Consider the following 26,120-nt stretch of genomic DNA (forward strand, 5'->3'; position numbering starts at 1 on the left):
CAAGCGATCCTCCTGCCTCAGTCTACCAGATCTTCCCATGTTAGGATTACAGGCAAGAACCACTTGCCCAGTAATATTACCCAGTCCATCCTTGGTAATATTATACCTTATATTTTTTGTATCATCAGAACATTGTGCCTCATACATATAAAATCACCTGTCATTCTTAAGTATAATTGTTAATGTTTAAAGCAATCTTCTCCCCCAGTATAGCAGCCACCTGTTTGGAAATGTTTTGTTGGTTTTTTTTTGTTTGTTTGTTTTTAATAATCTCCATTCTTTTCATTATTATTGTTAAGTACGGTTTGTCAAAAAGGACATACAATTTGTTAACAGGCGGTCTAATTAGATACTGTTCATACTTCCATCTCATTTGCATCCTGAGATCTGATGCACATTAATGTCCAGAAACAATGAGAAAAATCTTGAAAGCCAAAATTGGAATGTCAATTTGTAGAAATCGATTCCTGAGGTAAATAGCAGACATTGTCTCTATTCTTACCTCAAACACACGCTGGCCCTGGTCACTCTTCTCCCACTTTGGTGGAGCCTTTAGTGAAAGGTTTAATTCTGCAGTGATTTCTTGTCTCTTACCTTCGCTCTTGTTACCCAGGCTGGAGTGCAATGGCGCGATCTCGGCTCACCGCAACCTCCTCCTCCTGGGTTCAGGCGATTCTCCTGCCTCAGCCTCCTGAGTAGCTGGGATTACAGGCATGTGCCACCATGCCCAGCTAATGTTTTGTATTTTCAGTAGAGACAGGGTTTCACCCTGTCTCGATCTCTTCACCTTGTGATGGTCTCGATCTCTTCACCTTGTGATCCACCCACCTCGGCCTCCCAAAGTGCTGGGATTACAGGCTTGAGCCACCCCTCCTGGCAGATTAACTTGTTTTATATTAAAACATTACACTAACAATTAGCTCACACACACAAAAAAAAGAAGAAGAAAAAACAAATAAAAAACAATTAGCTCACACATATTTTATTAGAAAAGGTGACCCAATCACATTAGTCTTAAGTAATTTTAGGCCATAAATTTAAAATAAAATTATAGAAGTTCGAGCTTTGTTCTTCAGATTTCTTTAGTTTCTAAGGTGCTCAACTATTTCTAAATACTGGCCCTAAAGTGAACACATTTAAAACATATCCAAATTCATGTATCTCCCATGAAAGATTTGTTTAGAAATATTAGATTCCTTTAATTTTGCCACGTGGTGATCCAACAGTCTCAACTGTGTAGTTTGTAAGAGCCTTTTTTATTTTTTTTAAGATATTTGAACTACAACTTTGTTGATTCTAAATGAAAAGGAATGGGAATGACGGGAACACACAGAAGTCACCACTGAATACTTGTGTGACTGTGGCAGTCTTATATTTGAAACTCAAGGAATCAACTGCTTTCCAAAACAGCTAAATCTGCAGGTCCAAACAATGAAGGTGTTTTTTTGTTTGTTTGTTGTTGTTGTTTTTTTTCTTTTTTTTGAGACGGAGTTTCGCTCTTGTTACCCAGGCTGGAGTGCAATGTGCGATCTCGGCTCACCGCAACCTCCGCCTCCTGGGTTCAGGCAATTCTCCTGCCTCAGCCTCCTGAGTAGCTGGGATTACAGGCACGTGCCACCATGCCTAGCTAATTTTTTGTATTTTTAGTAGAGACGGGGTTTCACCATGTTGACTAGGATGGTCTCGATCTCTCGACCTCGTGATCCACCCGCCTCGGCCTCCCAAAGTGCTGGGATCACAGGCGTGAGCCACCGCGCCCGGCCATGAAGGTGTTTTTTAAACGACCACGTTCACTCCAAAGGTTCATCTCCATCAGCACCGCCCAGATGAAGCAAAGCACACGTTGCGCTTAGCTGGGTAATAACGAGGTGCACGCGCGCTGCGCGGCCTATGGAACTAGACTTCTGACGCCGGCTCCAGCTTCCTTCTCCCGGGACACGCTCCTCCTCCGGGAGAGCAGGTGGAGCAGCCCCAAGGCGTGCTGCTGAAGCTGGGACCATGACAACCTCCGGTGGGGCGGGAGCGGGCGGGGCAGCAGATTCCAGGTGAGGGTCTCCCCTGAGCCTCCTAGCACGACAGAGGAAGCGCTTTTCAAAGTTGTGGTTACTTCTGGCAGAAATGTAGTGCTGACGATTCTTCTTCTGCTGGAAGACAATGGACTTTGCTTTCCCTTTCCTGTCCTTCATAGTCACTGTGTCACCACACAGCACGGTGGGGATGCTTTCACACTTGTGGCAGGTCTCTGTGCCAGCCAGGCGCATTCTTGTGAGTAACTCTGGATGTTACATCAAACGTTCTGATGGCACTCTGCGCTTGGATGTGATAGCGGCCTCTCAGTCCACCCGATTTCTCCTGGCTGGCTGTGTCCCATACATCGAACTTAACAGTTCCTCTGTTGGTGTGGAACACTAGGGGATGAACCTCAACCCCCGAGGTGGCTACATACTTCTCAGATTCACCAGTCAAATGACGTTTCGCAAAGCTCGTTTTTCCAGTACCACCATCACAACCGATACAAGTTTAAACAGGACCCAGGGCTCTCCCTGCACAGCCACCACTGCGTTCCTTCCGGAAGCATCTCCACGTCCCTCCGACCGAGGCTGGAAAGATGGCAGAAGCACTAAGTTTTATATATATATATGCCTTATGATTAGTAATCTGGAAAGACTTCTTAGCAAGGAACAAATGAAACGCGCCAAAAAAGGTTAATCGGCTTTTCATCCATTCCTTGCGGGAAACTAACATGAATGCATATCTTCAGGAAGCTGGGCATAGCAGAGCCAAGATAGAATTCGGACACAAACCCTAAGAAAATGGTAGTTATTCTTCAGACAACATAGCTGTGAATGGAGTTTCCTGAAGACAGTAACAAGAAATGTGGATTCCTAGTCTAAAACTCCAACCAGTGTGTCAGAGGGCTACTAACCTGTGTCAGGAGGTACTGATCTTCCAACTACTGAACAGTTTTCATTAAAGAGCCAGCTCCCTACAGAAAGATATCAAACCTTCCTTATCTTTTTCCTTCACTAAAGGCATGGTCCATTTAAACCTAGTTCGCTAAATATTACCTACCTAGGATCTGGTCACTCAATGACTATAGTAGGTTCCAAACGGCACCTATATACCTCTGTTCTCTGAGAACACAGTTTAAGTGCCTAGGCTCCTTCATGAATGAAGAACTTTGATCTAAGCAGGATTTAACAGAAAATTATTACCCAGTTCAAATTTAGCTACGCTTGCCTCTTGGAGTTCAATAATGGAGTTTCTACATAACTTCTCAAACATGTATGTAGAATGATAACACCCAAGGAAAAATAAAAGCTACCGAACACATTGCTGTAAACTAGTTAGCAGTGTCCTAAGACCTTTGCATTACCTCAAACACTGACCTCACCAGCTTGATGTCATTCTGTCCAAATTATCCCTATCATAATTAATTTTAATGTCTGGCTGGGCATGGTGGCTCATACCTGTAATCCCAGCACTTTGGGAGGCCAATGTGGGCAGATAGCTTAATCCCAGGAGTTTGAAACCAGCCTGGGCAACATGGTGAAACTCCGTTTCTACTAAAAATACAAAAAAAATTAGCCAGGTGTGGTAGTGCACACCTGTGGTCCCAGCTACTCAGGCACCTGGAGTGGGAAAATTGCTTGAGCCTGGGAGGTGGAGGTTGCAGTGAGCTGAGATTGCACCACTGCACTCCAGCCTGGGCGATGGCAGGAGACTCTGTCTCAAAAATTGTGTGCATATCTGTGTGTGTGTGTGTGTGTGTGTGTGTATGTGTGTGTGTGTGTGTGTGATCCCTACAGTACTCTAACCTCTCAGTTCCTTGACTTACTCTTTCAGTGATCTAGATGAGGGGTTGATTGACAAACTAGAAACTAGTACCTTCTCAGTACCAGTAACGAAAACCTCCCAAATCTGCCTCAAGCTGTCTTAACATCATCATTCATCCTTCCATCTCTTTCCGTCTAGTACCCCAACAATTTTTCAACACGACAGTCCCCTGAAGTTCACAAATGTAACCACCTTCTTCGTTCTTCACCCACTCCATTCCTGATTCTCTCTACCCCCCATCATTACGATCACCCCACATGCTCCACTGCCTGTCTCTCCATCTGTTGTTCTTTACCTGTTAACCTTAAGCGAAATTTTAAAGACTGCCTGTTCCTTACCTGAGCCTGCTTAGTATCAGGTGGCTAGAGAAAAAATACAAGCATGGCAGCTTGTCTTATTTGAACCTGAAGTTGGCCATGCTGGATGCCCATTGATCCTACTTTCTCATCTCTCAACCCCAAACCCCTCCCCACCCTCAGTTTATTTCACTGAGAAAATAGAAGCAACCAAAATAACTTCAGCAGAATCCCATGGCCTTACCAACTGCCCATTATATTCTGCGTGTCCTCCTTTCTATGAAGGTTGAATGTGTCTCCATGAACCCATCCTTCCTTGTCTACTCAAGGACCTCTTCTTTTTTCCTCTTAAACATTCCCATCATTAACAAAAAGCTGTAATTTTCTGCAGCTTAAAATCTGATCAATCTCAGATTAATTTTCCCTGTCAAACCATCAACCGCAAAATACAACTGTAATATCCCACATCTTAAAAAGATCATGCATGCCTTTTTCGGAAACCTCATAGGAAGAATTGCAATAGCTGTCTTCAGTTCTTCTGCCAGTCTCTGTGGGACCCACTCCTCTCAGGCTTTGGCTTGTCACCATCGCGCTGAAGCTGCTCTCGGGAAGTTATCAGTTATCTCCACGCTGGTCCATTTTGAGCCCTCATTTACTTCACCTACCAGCAACACGTGACAGTTAATCATTGCTCCTTGAAACTATTATTCATTTGGTTTAGGGGACAACCCTTCTCTTTTGAGACAGGGGCTTGCTCTATCACCCAGGCTGGAGTGCAGCAGCACCATCATAGCTCACTGCAGCCTCCGACTCCTGGGCTCAAGCAATCCTCCTGCCTTAGCCTCCTAAATTGCTGGGATTACAGACACGTGCTACCATGCCCAGCTCATGTTTTTATTTTTTAATTTTTTGTAGAGACCTGATCTGTTTCCCAGGCTAGTCATGAACTCCTTGGGATCAAATAATCCCGCCCCGCTTGCCCTCCTTAAGTGCTAGATTTACAGGCCTGAGTCACCACACTGGCTTATTTTTTAAATAAATCCACCAGTGGAATACCCTTCTTTGAATGTCACCAGTCTCAACCCATCCTCACTGGCGACTCCATTTGCTGGCTCCTGGCCTCCCCAGATGTGAGCATACCCACGCGTCAGTGCTTGGTCCTGGACCTCTTCGCTGCACTCAACCCACGTACTTACTTCCCGTCTCAGGATGATGCCGCCCTGTGCGCTTCTCAGGCTGGGCCTTTCTCCTCAACTCCGGTCTGCTACATGCTAATGCCTATGTGACAATCCCACCTGGAAGTCTGAAAGACACTTAAAACAATGTCTGAACCCCAGATTCCTCTGCACACTCTACTCCGCCCCCAAATCAGCCGGTGGGCTTTCCGTCGTCCCGCCGTTCCTCAGCCGAACACTTTGCAGACGTCCTTGACTTCTCGCTGACCACACTCCGCAAGTCCCGACTGTTCCACCTTCAGCATGTCTAGAATCCAACCACTTTCACCACCTCTGCCAGTTCCAGTCAGGTGCAGGTCTCCGCCGTATCGCACCTGAATTCTTCCACGAGCCTTCCACTTTGTCCCTGCTTCCACCCCACCCCCTTAGGGTCTATTCCCAACGAAGTCCGAGATCATTTTCAGTCGGATGATGCGACTTTTCTGCCTCACTGGCTTCTCATTTTAATGATTTTTGAGACCGTCTTGCTCTGTCGCCCAGGCTAGAGTGCGGGGCGCAATGTCGGCTCACTACAACCTCTGCCTGCCTCCCAGGTTCAAGCGATTCTCACTTTCTGTAGGTTTCTGGTCAAATGCTTCCTTATCTCTGAGGCTTTCCCTGATCACCCTCCATAAAAATGGGGTGGGTGCACACAGGCACACACCTTCACATTCTGTCCATTAGAAAAACCGTTCCAATGAGGATTCTTGACTGATTTTGTATATTCCTAACCGTGTGCAGCACATAAAAATCTTTTAAAAATTGCTGTACAAATCCATATTTATCATCATCTGACATACTATAGATTTCTCTTCCTGCTGGAATGAAAACTTCAAGAACTCATATTAGTGCCTGGCACCCAGGAATTGTTCAGTAAATACTCAAGTGAATATAAATGACTTACTCTGGACTTTTACTGTATTCCTTTTTGCTAAAAGCTTCATTATTAAAAGACCACATCTTACTCAAAGCTTGTTACTTACCACCCTCTTTTGGCAGTTCTATTAGCAAATGTCCAAGGTCATTTTTTAAAGACATGTAAATAAATGGTTTAACCTCTTTTCATGCAAATGGCATTTTTCTTGCAAAAAAAAAAAAAAATCCCGTTTTTGAAAATGAGCTGATATGAAATCAGTTTTCTGTAGACCTACAACTTTCTCTGACAAGTGGGAGCACTAAACCATTGCTGGTAGAATGAACATCCTGCTGTCAGTCCAGCATCTATCTCTCTTCTCTTCTATTGCTCCTTGTGTGGGAAGTATAGGAATGCTTTGTAACCTGAGAGCAGCATTATCATTATTACCTGTACGGGGCTCCCTGTGCCAGGCATATCGGCCTACACTGCGGAGGGAAGCGGTAAAGAGGGAGGGCTGTAACAGATATAATTAAAGGCCAAACCACACATTGTCATAGAGATTTTAATAGATTTTCTGATTAACTCATCACAGTAATCATTTTTACTGTAATGATATGCAGCTTTACTACACTAGTATAAATAAAAACAGATAAATACAGCTCTAGGCAACATCACAGATTAACAAACTAAGCATTCTTCATGAACCAAAACTGAAAACAATTACGAAGAAGAGATGCTGACACCCTTGCCCATTCTCATCATACCTTCTCAAAAAAGGGTATTCAAATAAGGCGCTACGCTGATTATATTGGTAAATTAATTCGCCAGTTAGCCAGGCACAACAATTTCAGGGTCTCCACTTCCATGGTTTGGTTGAAAAGCAGACACACTTCAATACAGCAAAAAGAAAAATGGAACAGATAATAACACCAAAGAAAACCACTGAATGCATTAAAAATACGGCACTTTTCCTGTATTTTAGCAGTAAGACACGCTAGGGATAGAAATATACCGAAGAAGAAAATTAATGCTTTAATTAATATCCACCCTAAAATGTCTCTGAAGCAAGATGGGCAATGAAAGTAGAAGCAGAAAGAAAAACTGGAAATATGGAAAATAAAATCCATGTGAAGTTTAACGCACGAAAACTATCTGCAAAGAAACCAATTTCTCCTTTGAAGGCTTGTGACTTAGGGCAATTAAGTTATCCAATAGCCATGCTGAGGAGTTCATAGTCTAGCAGTACCTTGCACACAGCAGATACAGTTAAGACGAGGTGGAGATATACAGAACTATCATTTAGAAATGATTTTACTCTGGATGGCCACAACAACTTTGAAAGGGCTATGAAGAACACCTGAAGTCTGTCAAAGGAAGGAAGGAATAAGGACTAATTTTAGGCAGAGAGCACAGCTAACGTTTCCCAAAGTCCCGAAAATTTTGCTCAACTTTCAATTCTCATTCTTATATGGCTTCATCATCTTATAAGTCTTCAGGGCCTTGCCAATCTTAACAGGTATAATGAAAAACCAGGAAGTAAAGAATCACTTTCCAAATGTACAAACTGCTGACTGCCAGTTGTGTTTCAGAATATATCTGTCTTGGCCAGGCACGCTGGCTCACGCCTGTAATCCCAGCACTTTGGAAGGCTCAGGCAGACTGCTTGAGCTCAGGAGTTCGAGACCAGCCTAGGCAATGAGGCAAAACCCCATCACTACTAAAAATACAAAAAATTAGCTGGGCATGGCGGCACGTGCCCGTAGTTCCAGCTACTTGCATGACTGAGGCGGGAGGATCACTTGAGCCCAGGAGGTCGAGGCTGCAGGGGGCCAAAACCATGCCCCACCGCACCGGCCTGGGTGACAAGGTCAGACGCTGTCTAAAAAAAAAAAAAAAAATGAAAAGAAAATATCTGCCAAAACTTCATTTTCCTATCAAAAATGCATAATCACAGAATATTTAGGCCAGTCCTTTGAGTGAACTGCCTTTGCCAACTGTGAATTAAGACTGTGACTAAAGCAGACACTTCCAAAAACAAAAATCCCAAATATACTCCAGTGCATTTTAACTCATCCTGCAAAAATGTTCAAACCATCATTGATCACTTCAAATATGGATGTGACCTAGCCCAAGAGTTCAAGTTATTTTCAGATTAAAATTTTAACTGCTATCTTTGCAGTTCTATTGTTTTCAAATTTCTTTTTAAGAAGGTAAACAGTATGTAACTTTCGGTTTTAATCTCCAAAGTAATGTAGTTTTTCAACTTTCCAGTTAATGGGTCAAAATGGACAGGTCAGAAGACATAATCCAGAGGATGGCAGTGAAAAATCAGAGAAAGGTTTATGTACACACTGGATCACAGAGAGAGAACCACACCTCTTTTTAAACCTTGGTTACCACTGTAAACTTTGTTCACATCTCCATATTTGTAAATCTGAATTATTCTATAAAAATCACATTAGAAAGGTAAAATTACTTAAGTGCAATATTAACTGATCTGTATTTTATAAATTTTAATCCATAAAAATATAAATAAGAATGGTAAATTTTTAAGAAAAAAAATATACATTTAGTGCAAGTTATGAATTACATTTCTTCAGTGCCAGCCGTGAGAGATCTTGAGAAAAGAAAAGAATGACTGATCTAATTTCAATTACAAAATTCCAGAGTTTTAACATGCAATTAATACCAGATACAGCTAAACAGAATACTTCCTTCTCTTAACTATCAAAGCAGCAGCATTTTGTTTAATTATGCTGAACAGTACTTGTATATCATAGCAGTTTTAGAAATAGAAAATTTGCATAAGACCAGGTCACATTATCCATAAAGTCTGAGATGAAAACAAAAAAGAAAACGGTTTATTCTTTTAAAACCAAGCTTCCCTGCTTCCAGTTTTGAACCACATGGCACGCGATGAGCAATTTTGTTCACGCTTCGAGATTTTACCTGCTCGGTCAGCCTTGGCTGTGGTGCACATGTACACTGTTCCAAGCATTTAGTGATGGTACAAACTACATGGTTAATGGCACAAGAAACACTCCCTTCTTGTGAGGAAACCTCAGTAAAATCACAGTACATCTCAATATGAGAAAGGACTGCTTCAAGAGGGGACATCGATTTAAAGAGGCTTTGTTACAGCTCAGGAGAGAAAGAGAGAAATAAAGGCTCTTCTGGAATGTAGAAAGGTAATGCTTAACTATACAATTCATGAATGAAACACAACAGTTTTGATTAAAAAAAAAGGGCAAGACCTTGCAGTTTTATAGATGGCTCAATTCAAAGTAATCCCTCCAGAAATAGGGACTGAGAATGTGTCTTTGCAATGCTGGAGCGACGGGCCAGGTGCGCAAGGACTCTGCTGCCATCTCCGGTGAGGCCAAGCCTGCACTATCACGGCACATCCTCGGCTCAATGCATCCAGTGCAGAACACGGAGTTGCTTTGCTGCTTTCGGTCAGACGGGAAATCCCTCACTCCTTTCCCTCCCCAAACAACTCCTCCATTCCACCAGCATCATTTGCAAACCTTGTTGCAAAAACCCGGCTTTTAGATTTCCTTTCTTTTTTTGTAAAGGAGGAAAAAAAAAGTAGACGACTCCCTCGGGTTAAAGAGTTGTGCTATTCAACAAATAAACTTCCTCTTCCGTTTCTTCTCTCTCCTCGTCGGTGAGATTCAGTTGAACATGATTGAAGCGGGGTCTTGGTTTGCCGTCTGAGCCATATGCCGGAGGATATCTTTTTTTGTTATAATGCCAAGGAGGCGCCTGAAAGGAATAAACAAAGACTGCTATTGAAATAAGAGGGAAAAATAAAAGAGCAAGCTACATCTATAGGTAAATCCTTTTTGTTGACAGGAATAGAGCAAAGCAAGCAGCCTGATTTTGTATTTCCAAAAAGTACTTTATTGGTAAAGATATTAAAATGATCCGGCAACCATCCTTTGGTATAAAAAGTGACTACGGTCACTAATTGTATGACAGCCTTTCCACTGAGAGTCTAAGGACTGCATGGCTCACTGAAGTAGAGCTATTTTGATTAATGTATGCCAACAAAAAAGCAACAAAAAATGGGTGGATGTATGAACAGGAAATGATACTGATCCCATTTAAGAAGGAAAATTCATTTCCATCATTATCAAGAAAGCAGTCAAATGTCTGATGACCAAATCCCTTCACTACTTTCCCTTTTTTAATCAAAAATTACCAATTTTTAAAAGACAATTTAAGGATTGCCCACTTGTATACAAAATCTTCATGAAAGCACATACTACTGAGATAAAATGCACATAAAATAGTCAACACAGAACTTCGATCCCAAATATCAGAGCCCCAAGAACAAATCTACAAAAGAACTCAAGTTTCTAGGACACTTATCAATGTTTTCCTTTTTTTGACTTTGGCCAGAAAAATTAAGATTCAGTGCTTTTATGAAAGTCTTAGTTGTTAATGCTTACATTAAAAGATAGGTGAAAAATCAGAAGGCAGTCCTAAAAGATTATTATAGGTGAAGCAGAAAGCAGAATGAATGAGTAGCTACGATAGTATTCTGGTTAGTAGTTTTTTAAAAAAGGATGCATGAAACATTTGTGAAATATTAGCATACAACAGGAAAACATAATCAGTTGTGTACTTAGGCAAACTGGGACAGGTTTCATACAGGCATGACAATTGCTGGGCAAAATAATTTCAGGCATTAGTTGCTAAAGCCAGACATTTTTTATGTTATGCGGTAAGATAATTCAAATTTGTACTCATGAAACCACTAGGACATAAAGCCAGTAAAAACGAATGCATTTGACTCTAAAAGCTGCTTACAGCATTCTAGAAACATCATACAAAAGGGGCACACACATACTCTAGGTATGATTCACTAATGACATGGCAGGACACACATTGTGACTTTGAAGATATGCAGGGTGTAGCAGAAAAAGAACTAATGCTATGATCACAAATCATATACACATTGCGCTCTTGTTAGTGTGCCCGTTAAAAAATCCGTTTAACTGGAAGCAATTCTAATTGCTAAGCTCCTTGAAAATCCTTCAGGAGGTCAGATTTACCGTAAGACTACCACAAGGTCAGGAAGCAGCTTTTTTAAAGAAGGGCTTTGCGGGGATGGGTCAGCATTTTTAACCAGTCAGGAGTCTTCTGAGACCGGTGTATCCACTGAGGTAGGTAGATTTTCCATGCTCACTTTAAGAATGTCCAATAATATTCACTCATTCCACCACCAAACTGTTTACAGTTCTGAAGTTGTAACGAATGATTTTGATGAGAGATGTTAACTTTTGCTTACTTTCTATGAATGGGATTTTATACATATCTAAATTTATCTTACAGACATGTTTTATCACATATAATGTAATTGGCAGCATAGTAGGATGTTTTTGTTGAGCAGGTATCTGGGAAAGGGAGAACTCAACAGTTCACAAGTTTCATGCTTCCTGTTCTAAGGTGTCTATGAGGAAGTCTGATATATCTAATCACCAAGGGCTCCACGTGCTGCTTTAGTTGCTCGAGATGCTCTAATATGTTCTTCTTTGTGATGATCCCCAAGACAATCCTGAAACAGATTATTATGCTAATAACTGTGTGAGAAATTAAATTAAAAGAGCTTCCAATCATGATAAAGAAAGAAAAAATAAAAACATGTACCGTAAGAATGAGTTTCATGAACTTTAGAAAATAAAAACAAAAATGATTTAAAGTTCCAAGTTACTTTTGCATAAATGTTGACTTTCAAAAGTGACACAATACTAATCGTAAATATTGGTGGGTTATTTTTCTTTTTAAATTAAAAATAATAATTATGAAAGTTTAGAATGAAGATGACTACAAAGCAAAGTACAAAAGAAACTTAATAGTGATACACAGCTATAGACCTCTGATACGTAGAGTGTCATTTATAATGTTCTTTCCTTAGGGGAAAATATTTTTCCAATTTCTATGATGTCACAACACAGCAGCTATCATTTGGATCTACCTTAGTGGTGAAAAGGTAGGGAAAGGCTGTGAGGAGACTTAAAGAAATCCTGTGAATTTTACAGTAATTTCAAATTAAAATTAAAAACAATGTGCAGCAAATAAACAATGCTGACCAAAAGAAATGCTCCCTAACGTTCAGGAGCTGTGACTGCCACTTCTTAACGTAAGTTAATAAAATGTATTTATGATTAGGGATCAAAAGGACTTTTATGCATTTTTTCCTAAATAACAATTTTCTTATTTAGCATGTCATTGTTATCACATCAAGCAAATTGATGGACATAAATTTTAATAATAAGGATACATGAAAATATTAGATTGCTTCTAATTAAAACAAAATTATGGTTACTGGTTTTATAATGGAAATTAATGTGGCAATATAAACAGTGAAAATTTTAAAAAGCTTAGAAACACTTTAATCTTTCAATTCTGGAAGCCCATGCAAAATACCCTTCAGGGTGACTGGAAATTTCCTTGATGATCTCATTAAGTCAACTTCTCTGTTAAACTGCCTTTGAACATTCAGAGTTGAAGGATGTCACCAGGAGACTTCAAAGTAGCCTGTTCCTATAGCTATGTCCAGGTGTAAAATAGTGACTTAGTTTGATGGCTGGGATGGGAGACTGGTGAGCAAGGAGGACAGAGAATGGGAAGAACAGAAATGGGTTCTCTGCTCATGTTTTCTCATGATTATTTTTAAAATAATGTATCGATCCTTAAGAATCAATTGAAAAGTTCTCAGAGCATGGGAGCAACCTCCCCCTCCAAAAAAGCTCAGAAAGTGCACTATATAAAGTGAACGTTCACACATTCAACAGATGTTCTTCCTTGACTAAACATGGGAGGTTTCTTTTTTTTTTAAGCCATCAATTCACTTGATGTTATTGTTGTAGTCAGGAAATGTGAAAATCTTGGCAATTAATTAAACATGATAACAGCAGTTTCTTATTCATGCTTTTCTTTCCAATGATATAGAATGATTCATTTCAGTCAGTATCATCTATATTGGTAAATCCTGCCAAATCACAAAATACACTGTGAGGAAAGTTACAAATGTATCAGGACCCAGTGGCAAATTTAGAATTTTACAAAGTAATCTCTATATTTATAAAGTAAAAGCCCTAAGAGAGGGAGAAAGACATAATAATGGAGATGGGTGATATGAGCATAAAAAGGCCCGAGTGCTGCTTTATTAATCTGACAGAGTGGAAGGAAAACAATGTAAAATGAGGCTCATATAAAAAATCATGTGCTGTTTCCTTTCCGGCTAAAAACCAATGATATAAGAGTTAACAGGGCATAACCCTGCATTTCCAAAGTATGTTCCAAGAAACACTGGTTCCCACAACTTCTTCCCTGTCCTTCCTTGCAACCAAAAAACAGTTGCATTTTCAAACAAGTCTGGAAAACTACATATCCTATTATACCCCCATCTGGAAATCAAAGAATTATCAACACATTATAAGTTCTGAGGAGTTCCACAGTAAATAAACCTCAATTGTATTTAATCCAATACTTTCCAAACTTAGTCACAAAATGTTCTGAGTCACTCCTATTAACACCCTGCTAAGTCCACCAAGATTAACTGATTTTGAAAAATTCTAAATTAAAACATTACGTGCAGAAAATCAATAGCTAACTGAAATTTTTATAATTGACAAACATCTTTCCCTTTAATCTCTTAATTCTTTTTTTCTCCTTGCACCTAAGTTTCCAGATTTGTTATCTCTCTTCTTCAAATAACTATTTTCTATTTCTAAGGATGCAGTATGAACTACACATCAATGATAGCCACGCAGAACTTCATAGTCTCCACTAAAAGATATCATTTCCTTTCTGGGTTTTAAATCATTTAGGTGAGAAAAAAACACCCCACTTCCTTATATGCCTCAAACAAAATAAAATCCCAGGAGCCACTTCCCTAAATGATCTCTTTTCTTTCCATATACGTATCAATTTATTTTACTTGACTGACAGAAAAAAGGAAAATATGATGAAAGCAACTAAACATATTCTCTTAGAAAAAGTCCAACCCCTTCTTACATAAAATAGGCAGGACCAGACAAAATTTTAATTAGCTATCCACCCCTCGCCCTATATACTTCGTTATTTTTACACTTTCTTTTAAAGTTTCCTTTCTAATATCTATGCTGCCAAATACCTGGGAATTAATCAGCAAACTGAATATGAAAATTAATCCATAACAGCTCTGTGACCATAGTTAACCTTAACTCAATAGGGTAACATTTATATTTGTTAGTACATAAAAGAAAAAACCATGCCAGGAACAGAAAACAACTTGAAGCAAGTAATAGTTTGTAACAACTCAGCTTAGGCTCCAGTTGTGCACTGAATAAATAAAAGACCTCAAGGACCAGCAAAGCTTTAGGAAAAGTTACCCCATTTGGTACTTACTGAGTTTTTAAACTTAATGAAGTTGGTGCCATTATTTAATTAAACAATATTACACAAAGAAAAACAATAAGAGTAATAAGTTATGATATATATCTCTTCTCCAATCAGTATCTGTGGTATTTAATAATTCTAAACTCCCTGCCTTTAATTAAGAGCTTTACCTCTACAATGATTTATTTCATATTCCTAAAGAGTTATTTTAATTAGCACAGTGAAAAACACCAAACATACATCTAATTCTCTAGTTTTATATTTCTATTCCTAACCCAATCTAATAGATTGGCCAAGAAAATGTTTTAGTAGTTTAAGATATCACAAAGAAAGAGAGTTTCTATCAGTCACTTACAATGCAAAATAATAGCAAGAGACTGGGTTTTAAAGTTGGACAGACAGGTCAAGCACAGTGGCTCAAGCCTGTAATCCCAGCACTTTGGGAGGCCGAGGTGGGTGGATCTAGAGGTCAGGATATCAAGACCATACTGGCCATGGTGAAACCCCATCTCTACTAAAAACAAAAAATCAGCGGGGCATGGTGGTGCACGCCTGCAGTCCCAGCTATTCAGGAGGCTGAGGCAGGGGAATCGCTTGAATCCGGGAGACGGAGTTTGCAGTGAGGCGAGATCCTGCCACTACACTACAGACTGGAGACTCCGACTCAAAAAAAAAAAAGTTGGAAAGGCAGTTTGATTCCCTGAACCACAACTTGCTCAACACATGACTTTGGGCAAATTATTAAAGCTTTTTAAACTTTAATTACTATATCTGTAAAGTAGGGATATAACTTCTTACTTTTGCAGAGGTCTTACAAAGTTAAATGAGAAAATATGAAGGTGTGCAATAAACAAATATCCTTCCTTTCTGTTTTTTTCTCCTTCTTTCTCTAGACAAGAGTCACATATTCTGCTACCAATGTGTTTTGTAAAAAAAGGTTAAAAAGAGCCGGGTCTGGTGGCTCACGCCTGTAATCCCAGCATTTTGGGAGGCTGAGGCAGGTGGATCATGAGGTCAGGAGTTCAAGACTAGCCTGGCCAAGATGGTGAAATCCTGTCTCTACTAAAAAAATACAAAAATTCGCCGGCACGGTGGCATATGCCTGTAATCCCAGCTACTCAGGAGGCTGAGGCAGGAGAATCGCTTCAACCTGGGAGGCAGAGGTTACAGTGGGCCGAGATTGTGCCACTGCACTACAGCCTGGGTGACAGAGCCAGACTCTGTCTCAAAAAAAAAAAAAAAAAAGTTAAAAGAAAAACAACTGCTGTGATTGTCTAAGGTGTCTAGTACTTCAACCAGCTTTACGCTGTTCAGGATTAGCCATCCAGTTCATGCATAATCCATAATCCATACCCTGTTTTTCCTTTCTAGCCTTTCTGTTATTTGCCTTCTGATAAAACAATGTTCTTAAGTTCCACAAGGAACAATATACATTGGAAATAAAGGGGCCTAAAGAAGGAAGTGTGGAGAAACAGACCCCAGGTCCAGGGAAAGAAAGCAGTGGTTATCAAGTGGTGTATGTGCCAAATTAATTCTGTGTATTAAGTCTCTGCAACCCCTGTGTCATCTGTCTCTTTCCTATATTCCTGTCAACGGAGAAACACTGGCAGTTCATGTGTAAAAGGCGGAAAAACAAATCATCAATGTATACATTTTAAATACATGAGGATTTATTTGTCCTTAGTAGCTATATAAATATAAAAGATTTGTGTATAGAGAAGGTAGGCAAAAGGAAACAAAGCATTCGTTAAAGGAGGTTTTTAGCTAATTTACAAATTTCATTTAATTATATATTCTGTCCTTCATTACATGATAAATCAAATATTGGCTGAAAGACTAAACAGCAAAATATTTAGAAATTTGTTATTGTACTAGAAATGTATACACTAAAAACAAAACATTTTCAAAACTAAAACAGGTTTTTGCAGTGCTCCATATAGGTTAGGTCCATTATTCCCCTAGGAAAAGAAACACTCTAAGCTCGGCCGGGCGCGGTGGCTCACGCCTGTAATCCCAGCACTTTGGGAGGCCAAGGCGGGTGGATCACGAGGTCAAGAGATCGAGACCATCCTGGTCAACATGGTGAAACCCCGTCTCTACCAAAAATACAAAAAATTAGCTGGGCATGGTGGCGCATGCCTGTAATCCCAGCTACTCAGGAGGCTGAGGCAGGAGAATTGCCTGAACCCGGGAGGCGGAGGTAGTGGTGAGCCGAGATCGCGCCATTGCACTCCAGCCTGGGTAACAAGAGTGAAACTCCGCCTCAAAACAAAACAAAACAAAACAAAAAAACACTCTAAGCTCAACATGCTTTCATGCTGGAGATCTTGCAGCGCCTCTTTCCAAACTTTGAGCTATTCTTTACAAACGTCATTATGCTTGGCCAAGAGCAGGCAGACGACATCTTTCTTATTCTTCAGTAAACATGAAATGTGATTGACTGATCCTGTATTTGGGACTATACTATCTGACTGACTTTCCCATCTGGGAGCTGACTCGCATGCTTCCCTCATAACTATGCAGATTCCACTAAAAAATGTCATATATTCTAGCAAGTGAACTGATTGCTGTGGTACCAGACTTACCCATTGTGAGTTACAAGGCACTGCCTCAGCCCCAGCTTTCGGAAAATATCCACCACAATCTCCATTGGGGTGTGGTCTGTCACTGTGAAAGGACTCATGTCAAGGATGCTTCGAAGCTTCAGTGGCCGAGGACTTTCTGCTGGAAGAGATGGGGTGTGCTGCGCAAAGCACACCCGAGAACTGCCAACAATACCTTCTTGCTTTTTTCTGGCACTTTCTGAAAAAAGAGAGAGAGAGAGAGAGACCAACACTTTAAAAATGACAGATTTTTAAATAGGCAACCTGTTTATTCAGAGATTAAAAAAAAAATCCATGTATCCTGTGACTTCTGATTGCTTTATTTTTTCCTATCTTCTCCTTAACCAAGAAAGGAGTCAACTGAAAAGCCATTTAGCAATTTTTTATATCTGATTGAATTAGAAGCCAATTAATAATAATATCATCTTCATGGAAAGAATTTTTTGGTAAAGTTCTATCATTGCACAATTTTCTTAACTGCTGTTTTCTAACTTGGGGGCTAAGGAATGGGTTTGGAATATGGGATTTAAAAACCTGCACAAATTCTGAGCACAGTTTATTATAGGAATTCATCATCAAATGAAGCCTGCCTCTGCTGAATATTGCTTATTCTGCACTGGAGGTGGCACTAAAGAGTGTTTCATCCTTGCTTTCACTATGTGTGTCCTCCATCCCTATGAATTCGCTGGTTCTTTTCCTTTTCTCAGGTTGAAGTATAATTTTCTAGGAGTGTCATGAACATTACAGATGAGATCAAACTACAATTATGCAGATGATGCACACAGACTGATCTTTGGGGACTATCTTCTTTGTAAAGGCTTTGTTAATTTCTCCTCTCCAGTGTGCTCTGCCTGAAGTTCTGTCCTGCTGCCTACTTCTACTCCACCTTTAAAGGAATTAAAAAAAAAAAAAAAAAATCTGAATGAAAGTGCTGATAAAAAAAAAAGAAAGTGCTAGATAGGAAGTAGCAAAGATGGAGAAAAGTTCAGAGATAACACAAGACAGAAGGAAACTCAACAGAGAGAATTTGAAAACAGTCATTCAGCTTTATGTTTCTACTTTGAGTTAATATTAAAACTGAGTATATACAAATATGGTATTTGTTATAGTGAAAATATTTTGGCCAGGTGTGGTGGCTCAGACTTGTAATTCTAACACTTTGGGAGGTTGAGGTGGGAAGATCACATGACACCTGCAGTTCAAGACCAGCCTGGGCAACACAGGGAGACTCTGTCTCTACCCAAAAAAAAAAAAATTAGCTGAGCATGATGGTGTGCACTTGTGGTCCCAGCTAACTGGGAGGCTGAGGTGGGAAGACCACTTGAGCCTGGAAGTCAGGGCTGCAGTGAGCCATGATCATGCCACTGCACTCCAGCCTGGGTGACAAAGTGAGACTGTCTCAAAAAGAAAAAAATATATATTTTTTTAACGCAAATTTTACTGCAAAAATATTTAAGCCATAATAAGCATCAGTCCTAAATTGAGAAGCAGGTATTACTGCAAACACTGCACTGCTTTTTACTCTTTTGAATACTATAGTCTTTTTATTTTTTTTTTTAATTTTTGAAACAGTCTCGCACTGTCACCTAGGCTGGTGTTCAGTGGTGCGATCTTGGCTCACTGCAACCTCCACCTCCCAGGTTCAAGTGATTCTCCTGCCTCAGCTTCCTGAGAAACTAGGATTATAGGTGCCGGCCACCACGTCCAGCTAATTTTTTAATTTTTAGTAGAGACGGGGTTTCACTATGTTAGCCAGGCTGGTCTTGAACTCCTGACTTCATGATCCGCCCGCCTTGGCCTCCCAAAGTGCTGAGATTACAGGCGTGAGCCACTGTGCCTGGCCCGCTATAGCCTTCCTAACTACATTCTAACACATTTGAGTAGGAAGGCACTAAATAAAGTCCCAGCAGTTAGTACTTACTCGACCATCTTAAAAGCATGATCAGGCTGGGTACGGTGGCTCACACTTGGAATCCTAGAACTTTGGGAGGCCGAGGTGGGTGGACCACCTGAGGGCAGGCGTTTGAGACCAGCCTGGCCAATGTGGTGAAACCTTGTCTCTATTAAAAATACAAAATTAGCCAGGCGTGGTGGTGCATGCCTATAGTCCCAGTTACTCGGGGGGCTGAGGCAAGAGAATTGCTTGAACCCGGGAGGCAGAAGTTACAGTGAGCCAAGGCTGCACCATTGTAGTGACACTCTGTCTCAGAAAAGAAAAAAAAAGGATTATCATGGCATAGAAAAGGAGATCATCCATTAGCAACTGACATAAATGATTTTTGAAAAATAACCATTAAGTTGCTTTTAGCTCATAACAATCTGACTAACCACTGAAGGGTGTCTGACAAATGAATGGTGAGTATAAAAACTACTAGACATATCATTAATGGATTCACAAAATAAAAAGATGTAAACTTTGACATCAATAGTATAAAATGTGGACAGGGGAAGTAAAACTCTTTAGTTTTTGCATGCAACTGAAGTTAAGTTGTTATCAGAAATATATAGTCAAATTCAGAATGCTCTAAAACTGCAGTGGGGTTTGTAAATCCTTTCTAACTCTAGTATAAAAGTTGAAAGGCAAAAGAATTAAAAGTAACTATAGCAAACCAGGTACAGCGGCACGTGTCTGTAATCCCAGCTGCTTAGAGGTGGAGAAGAGGGGATTGCTGAAGCCCGGGAGTTCAAGTCTACCCTGGGCAACACAAAGAGCTTACCTCTAAAAAAATAATAACTATAGCTAAAATTATTCCTTATTCGATATACAAATAAAAACATGTGAATTGTGACATTAAATAGAATAATGTTGTGAATTTAAACCCCAATTACCAATCTTAAATACTGACAAAATAACAAACATTATATCATCAATGAAATTATATTGTTTAAACATTTAATGACAAAATATGTAATTTAAATTTTTAAAAAATTATTAAATGGACTGTTCCTCATATATACAAAGTACCAGAAGTGAACATTCAATCTCTGACTTAAATTTGTCATTTAAAAAATAACACTTTCACTGGGCGTGGTGGCTCACACTTGTAATCCCCGCACTTCAGGAGGCCAAGGCAGGTGGATCTTTTGAGCTCAGGGGCCTGAGACCAGCCTGGGCAACATGGCAAACCCTGTCTATATAAGAAATATAAAAGTCAACCAGTGGTGGTGGTGCGTGCCTGTAGTCCTAGCTAATCAGGACAATGAGGGGGGAGGATCTCCTGAGGATAGGGAAGTGGAGGTTGCAGTGAGCCAGGATTGTGCCACTGCACTGCAGCCTGGCAAACAGGGTGAGATGTCTGCCCCAAAAAATCATTTTTATTCTTTCATTTCATTTGAAAGTTGCTAAAGAGAGAGATTTTAAATCTCTCTTAAATTAAAAAATTCGGAGTTAATTAGCTTGATTTAATCATTCCATAATATATACATCACATAAACCGTTTTTATCAATTAAAAATAAATTTTTTCAAAAAAGTATCGCTTTTACATAAAGAGAGTTCTGTTGCTGTTTTTTTGATTTTTTAGAGACAGGGTCTCACTTTGGACTCGAGAGTCCCAGGGATCCTCCTGTATCAATGTTGCCAGTAGCTAGGACTACAGGTACGTGGCACCACACCTGGCCAATTTTTTTTTTTTTGGTAGATGCTGGGGTCCTTCCTATGTTACCCAGGCTGATCTTGATCATGTGCCAACAAACCTCCCACCCTGGAATTACAGGTGTGAACCACCATGCCCAGCTGAATATAATAATTATTTTAACAAGCATTATTTATTAAACATTTTAAAGTACCAGGGTATCTGCTACATTGTTATTTTCATTTTTAAAAAATATCTGCTACATTTTATTTTCATTTTGATGCTGTTCATTCAAAGGCCTTTGAAACTAAGAACATTACAATTTTCATTTTCTGGTATGATTCAGGCTTTTTTTTTTTTTTTGAGACAGGGTCTTCTTGCTCTGTCACCCCTGGTGGAGTGCAGTGGTGCGATCTTGGCTCATTGCAACCTCTGCCTCCCGTTCAAGCAATTCTCCTGCCTCAGCCTCCCAAGTATCTGGAATTATAGGCATGCATCACCACGCTCATGTGTTTTTTTGTGTTTCAGTGGAGCCAGGGTTTCACCATGTTGGCCACCTGGTCTCAAACTGATCCATCCGCTTCAGCCTCCCAAAGTGCTGGGATTACAGGCATAAGCCTCCACGCCTGGCCTCAGACATTTTTCTTAAAGTCTCAGCATTCCTGTTGTAATAGCCCTAAGTAATCTGAGACATCTCATTTGGATTTACTTTCTACAACATTCTGCCTTAGTATGAAATGGCAATGTAATTTAGCATATTTCAACCATCTATTTTATGAGACAGCATGGAAATTTTTTTTGTCCTTTGATGAAGTATTTATCATTATATATAAAAATTATATGTATTATATGATGTAGCTATATATAACATATGCATTTTTAACTTATATACAGACCTGTACACTAAATTCTATATATATAACCTATACATAATTATGTTAATATTTACATAATTATATATGTATAATTATGATTTATAATTTACATAATTATATATGTATTATGATTTATATAAAATTAATATTTACACATATAATTTTCATGTATAATATAAATTAATATTTACATATATAATTTCCATATATAGATATGTATTTTTAATATATAGAAGATAATCTCTCCCATATGAAAGATTACATAAGCTATGTTTATACATATGTACTATATAAAAACATGTTTATACATATATAAAACTATATATAATATATACATATATAAAACTATATGTAATATATAAAATTACATATATAAACATATATAACGTATATAAATGTATATATGTAATTTTCAATTTATATATCTATATATAAAGCCAAGTATATAGGTCTGTTTTTCCCAGTTAAATACTTGAAACTACAAAAACATATGTGGGTAAAACATTTAAGGCGTGCTTAAAAAGTCATGTGAGTAACATTTCTGATGACATGGCTTAACACCTCACATACAAAAGTACCCTCATTTCCTTAAACCAACATGATCTCCTATCTTGATATTCTCTCCCTCAAGACAGTAACACGACTTTAACAAATCCATCCACAGAATCACTGGGATAATGAATAGTTCTTAATTTCCGCACTTTAAAAACCTGCCTGGCCTTTTTGCCTTAATTTTCTACATAAACACCAAAATCCTGACCTCCTTTTTCTTATCTTTGGCCAGCTACTAGTAAAAATCAGAGAATGGAAATCTTAAACAATGAAATTCTTTTCTGACTAGGTCTACCCATGGTAATGGCTAAAAAACTAAAACATTTGGCCAGGCATGGTGGCTCATGCCGTAATCCCAGCACTTTGGGAGACTGAGGCAGGTGGATAACAAGGTCAAGAGATTGAGACCATCCTGGCCAAAATGGTGAAACCCTATCTCTACTAAAAATACAAAAATTAGCTTGGCATAGTGGGACGCACCTGTAGTCCCAGCTACTCAAGAGGCTGAGGCAGGGGAATCACTTGAACCCAGGAGGTGGAGGTTGCAGTGAGCTGAGATCACACCACTGCACTCCAGCCTGGCAAGAGAGCAAGACTCCAGAAAAAAAAAAAAAAAAAAAGAAGAAGAAGAAAGACAGACTTGAATACAGCCAAACATGAGAAAATATTTTGTCATCTGCTCTGGCAACTGTATTAGCTAAGTAAAATTTAGAATGATGGGATTGCTAGGCCTTGAAAAATCCTTCCAAAACTAGCCTGTTTCCAAACTGAACAGGGTGTTCTCTGCAGCATCTTTTTTCTTTTCCTTTCTTTTCTCTCTCTCTCTGCTTTAACAGTTCTTACAAATTAAAGAGTTTCCAGTTTGAATTGAGAAATACTCCCCTACATACGCTGTCTGGTCTTGTGCCATTCAAGTGGTACAAAAATTATTTCTCAATCCTTTGCAATGGCCACAGAAGTAAGCTGGAAGGGAGAAGACATGCTCACAGGAATGACCTTTCAGACAGTAAAGGCTTGACACTTCCATGCGGGATACGGGACTAAAAACTGGGGAGTACCAAAGCAATGGCTTGAGGTACCTATCCTCGATCACTTTTAGGGGTTGGAGGCAGAGATTTAAGATTGTGTAAAAAAAAAAAAATTAAGTCTCAATGCCTCCTTATCAATATTGCAGGACTATAACGTAAGGGGAAAAACAAATTTTAGAGAAATACAACTGCTTCCTCTGCAGAAAGTTTAATTTATCTTCAAGAAATATACTCTGGCTAATACCTTTGAACAGTAGTCTGCATACAAAATAACAGGACTGATATACTTTTTCAACCTGGCATTTAATCAGAAACAAAAATCTCAATGATTGCCACTTATCATCAGATATTTTAAGTTCATATTGTAAACCTAACTCCAAAGAATGATAAAGCCAAATGGTGTTAATCTAATATGAAAGAGACCAATGAAGATGAGGTTTTCAACAACCCGTATTCCAATAAGCCAACTTTATTAAATACAAGAACGTATTTGGCTGAATGTATTTGGCGAAGGTCTTTATATTATAAGCTATTTTAAATAACCAAGATCAACTTATCAAGGCTTATCTGAGTGAGAAAAGAATCTGACTCCAGTTTCTGATAACGATGCCAGATCAAAAGATAAAACTGTATTTAGCAGAAAACAATCCACTGAAGCATATCTTCCTTTCCTTTCCTAAAGAACATAAGATTTTGAGGGATACAAAATAACATCTCTGCCGCCACAAATCCAACCCATTAAATGTGACTGTTTACTCTTTTCCTTTCTTCCAGAAATCTATCTCATATATACATATATATATATATATATATATATATATATATATTTTTTTTTTTTTTTTTTTTTTTTTTTTTTTTTTTGAAAAGGTACCTATTGCAATTGTCAGGTCTCTTCTGAGGGCAAATCCCACTAATCTCTGAGATTCTTTTGACATGATGACAGGAAATCCATTGTAGCTGGTTTCATTAATCATGTTTTCTATATCATCCACTGTCATATTGTCCTGTGTCAGGACAGCTAAGGGAGGATCGTTCCTTCGAGGTCTCATGACATCAGCAGCCAGGGTGGTATGAGTGAATTCTTCTTTTGCATCCAAGAAAGGGTATCCATTTAATCGGATGTGTGCTTCATAAATGCCTTCCCTACCAAAGGCATCTCCAACCCATTTACTGGTCATTACTGCAGCCATAAGGGGAACAATATACTCCAAACCTCCAGTAAGCTCAAAAACAATAACCACCAGGGAGACAGTCATTCTTGTCACACCACCTGAAAAAAGTAAGCACACCCTAGTTAGGAAGGCCAGGATCCTCATCATTACATTTCATTAGAATTTTTGCACTAGGCAGTTAAAACCAAATTGTAAATAGAACTCAGGCAGGGAAAGGCATTATCGTCTGAAACTGCTACTCCTCTTTTAGGACAATAATCACTACTTTTAATAAGATCTAGAGAAACACCAATTTTCTTTGTTTATAACACAGAAGTCTATTAAAATAACATTTAAAAAACTGTTTATTTCATATTTTAAAAAATCAAAGCTTATCAACTAAAAAATTTTGCCATTCTGGTTTACTGCTGTAGCAAAGACATAATTTCACCCTTATAAAAGCTGATTCTAATTATTAAGGAATTTGGTAAAGCACGTCATGGTTATCTTGTTTGCCACCAATTTACAAATTAAACTCACATATGGGCCGGGCGCAGTGGCTCACGCCTGTAATCCCAATACTTTGGGAGGCTGAGGTGGGTGGATCACGAGGTCAAGAGATCGAGACCATCCTGGTCAACCTCACCTCTATTAAAAATAAGAAAAATCAGCTGGGCATGGTGGCGCGTGCCTGTAATCCCAGCTACTCAGGAGGCTGAGGCAGGAGAATTGCCTGAACCCGGGAGGCGGAGGTTGCGGTGAGCTGAGATCACGCCATTGCACTCCAGCCTGGGTAACAAGAGCGAAACTCCATCTCAAAAAAATAAAATAAAATAAAAATAAAAAAATAAATTCACATATGGGTAGAATATTAACATAAAAAATTTCTCCTCTAAATTTTTTCAAAAGGAGTAAAATATTTTGATGCCTCTGATTTACATTAATGATGCAAGTAATATCTAGTCACAGAAAACCATCTGGGCTAGGCTCAGTGGCTTATGCCTGTAATCTCGGCACTTTGGGAGGCCAAGACAGGAAGACTGCTTAAGTCCAGGAGTTTGAGACCAGCCTGGGAAATACAGTGAGACTCCGTCTCTACAAAACTTAAAATTACAAAAAGTAGCCAGGCATGGTGGTGTATGTCTGTGGTCCCAGCTATGTGAGAGGCTGAGGTGGAAGGCTTGTTTGAGCTGGGGGTGGGGGGCCCGCAGTGAGCTGTGTTCACACTGCCTACGGGCCCCTTTCTCAGTATTCTCACTGTTATCAACCCAGTCCAAGCCCTCATGACTTTATTGCGGTTTTACTTTGTACTTTTTAAGATTTGGGGTCTCATTTGGTTTCCTAGGCAGGTCTCAAACTCCTGGGCTCCCACGATCCTCCCATCTCAGCCTCTTCAGTAGCTAGCATTATAGGCGTATGCCATTGTGCCTAGCTATTCCTTAATTATAATACCATATTATCTTACCTCCTTGACTCCAGGCCCCATGACCGCTTTATAAGACATGTTCCCTGGCTAATCTTTCCTAAGTACAACTATCACTGTGTTGCTCCTTTGCTCAAACACCTACCAGGGCTTGTCAGTTCGTACTGTATTAAGCTCAAGCTCTTCCTTTGTGTCTTTTACCTAAAAATAGAAGGGAGACAGATCCTACCATACATTACATACCTACCCGATGGCAGTCCTGTCCTAATCAGTTTACAATGACTTGTTTTTCAAATTAAGTACTTATTTTACCAGGCACTA

General features: G+C 39.3%; 1 protein-coding gene and 1 pseudogene across 5 annotated transcripts in view; both read right to left on the reverse strand.

Moving 5' to 3' along the window:
• Window positions 1–873: 873 nt before the first annotated feature.
• LOC141583883 (GTP-binding nuclear protein Ran-like) lies at window positions 874–4,054 on the reverse strand (annotated as a pseudogene).
• A 2,697-nt stretch (window positions 4,055–6,751) lies between these two features.
• Window positions 6,752–26,120, reverse strand: part of CLCN3 (chloride voltage-gated channel 3) — a 105,558-nt gene continuing 86,189 nt past the window's right edge. For 3 of the 5 annotated variants that reach the window (XM_039479095.2, XM_074396984.1, XM_039479096.2), the window contains 4 exons: window positions 24,097–24,495; window positions 17,180–17,396; window positions 11,691–11,766; window positions 6,752–9,968 (listed from right to left, as the gene is read on the reverse strand). In XM_039479095.2, coding sequence (XP_039335029.1) covers window positions 9,810–9,968; window positions 11,691–11,766; window positions 17,180–17,396; window positions 24,097–24,495 — 851 coding nt within the window. In that variant the 3' untranslated portion in view covers window positions 6,752–9,809. The remainder of the gene's footprint in view (window positions 9,969–11,690; window positions 11,767–17,179; window positions 17,397–24,096; window positions 24,496–26,120) is intronic. The other 2 variants (XM_039479097.2, XM_039479098.2) reach the window with 1 other exon arrangement.

The sequence above is a fragment of the Saimiri boliviensis genome, chromosome 3 (assembly GCF_048565385.1).
Source record: "Saimiri boliviensis isolate mSaiBol1 chromosome 3, mSaiBol1.pri, whole genome shotgun sequence".
In the NCBI taxonomy this organism is placed as follows: Eukaryota; Metazoa; Chordata; class Mammalia; order Primates; family Cebidae; genus Saimiri; species Saimiri boliviensis.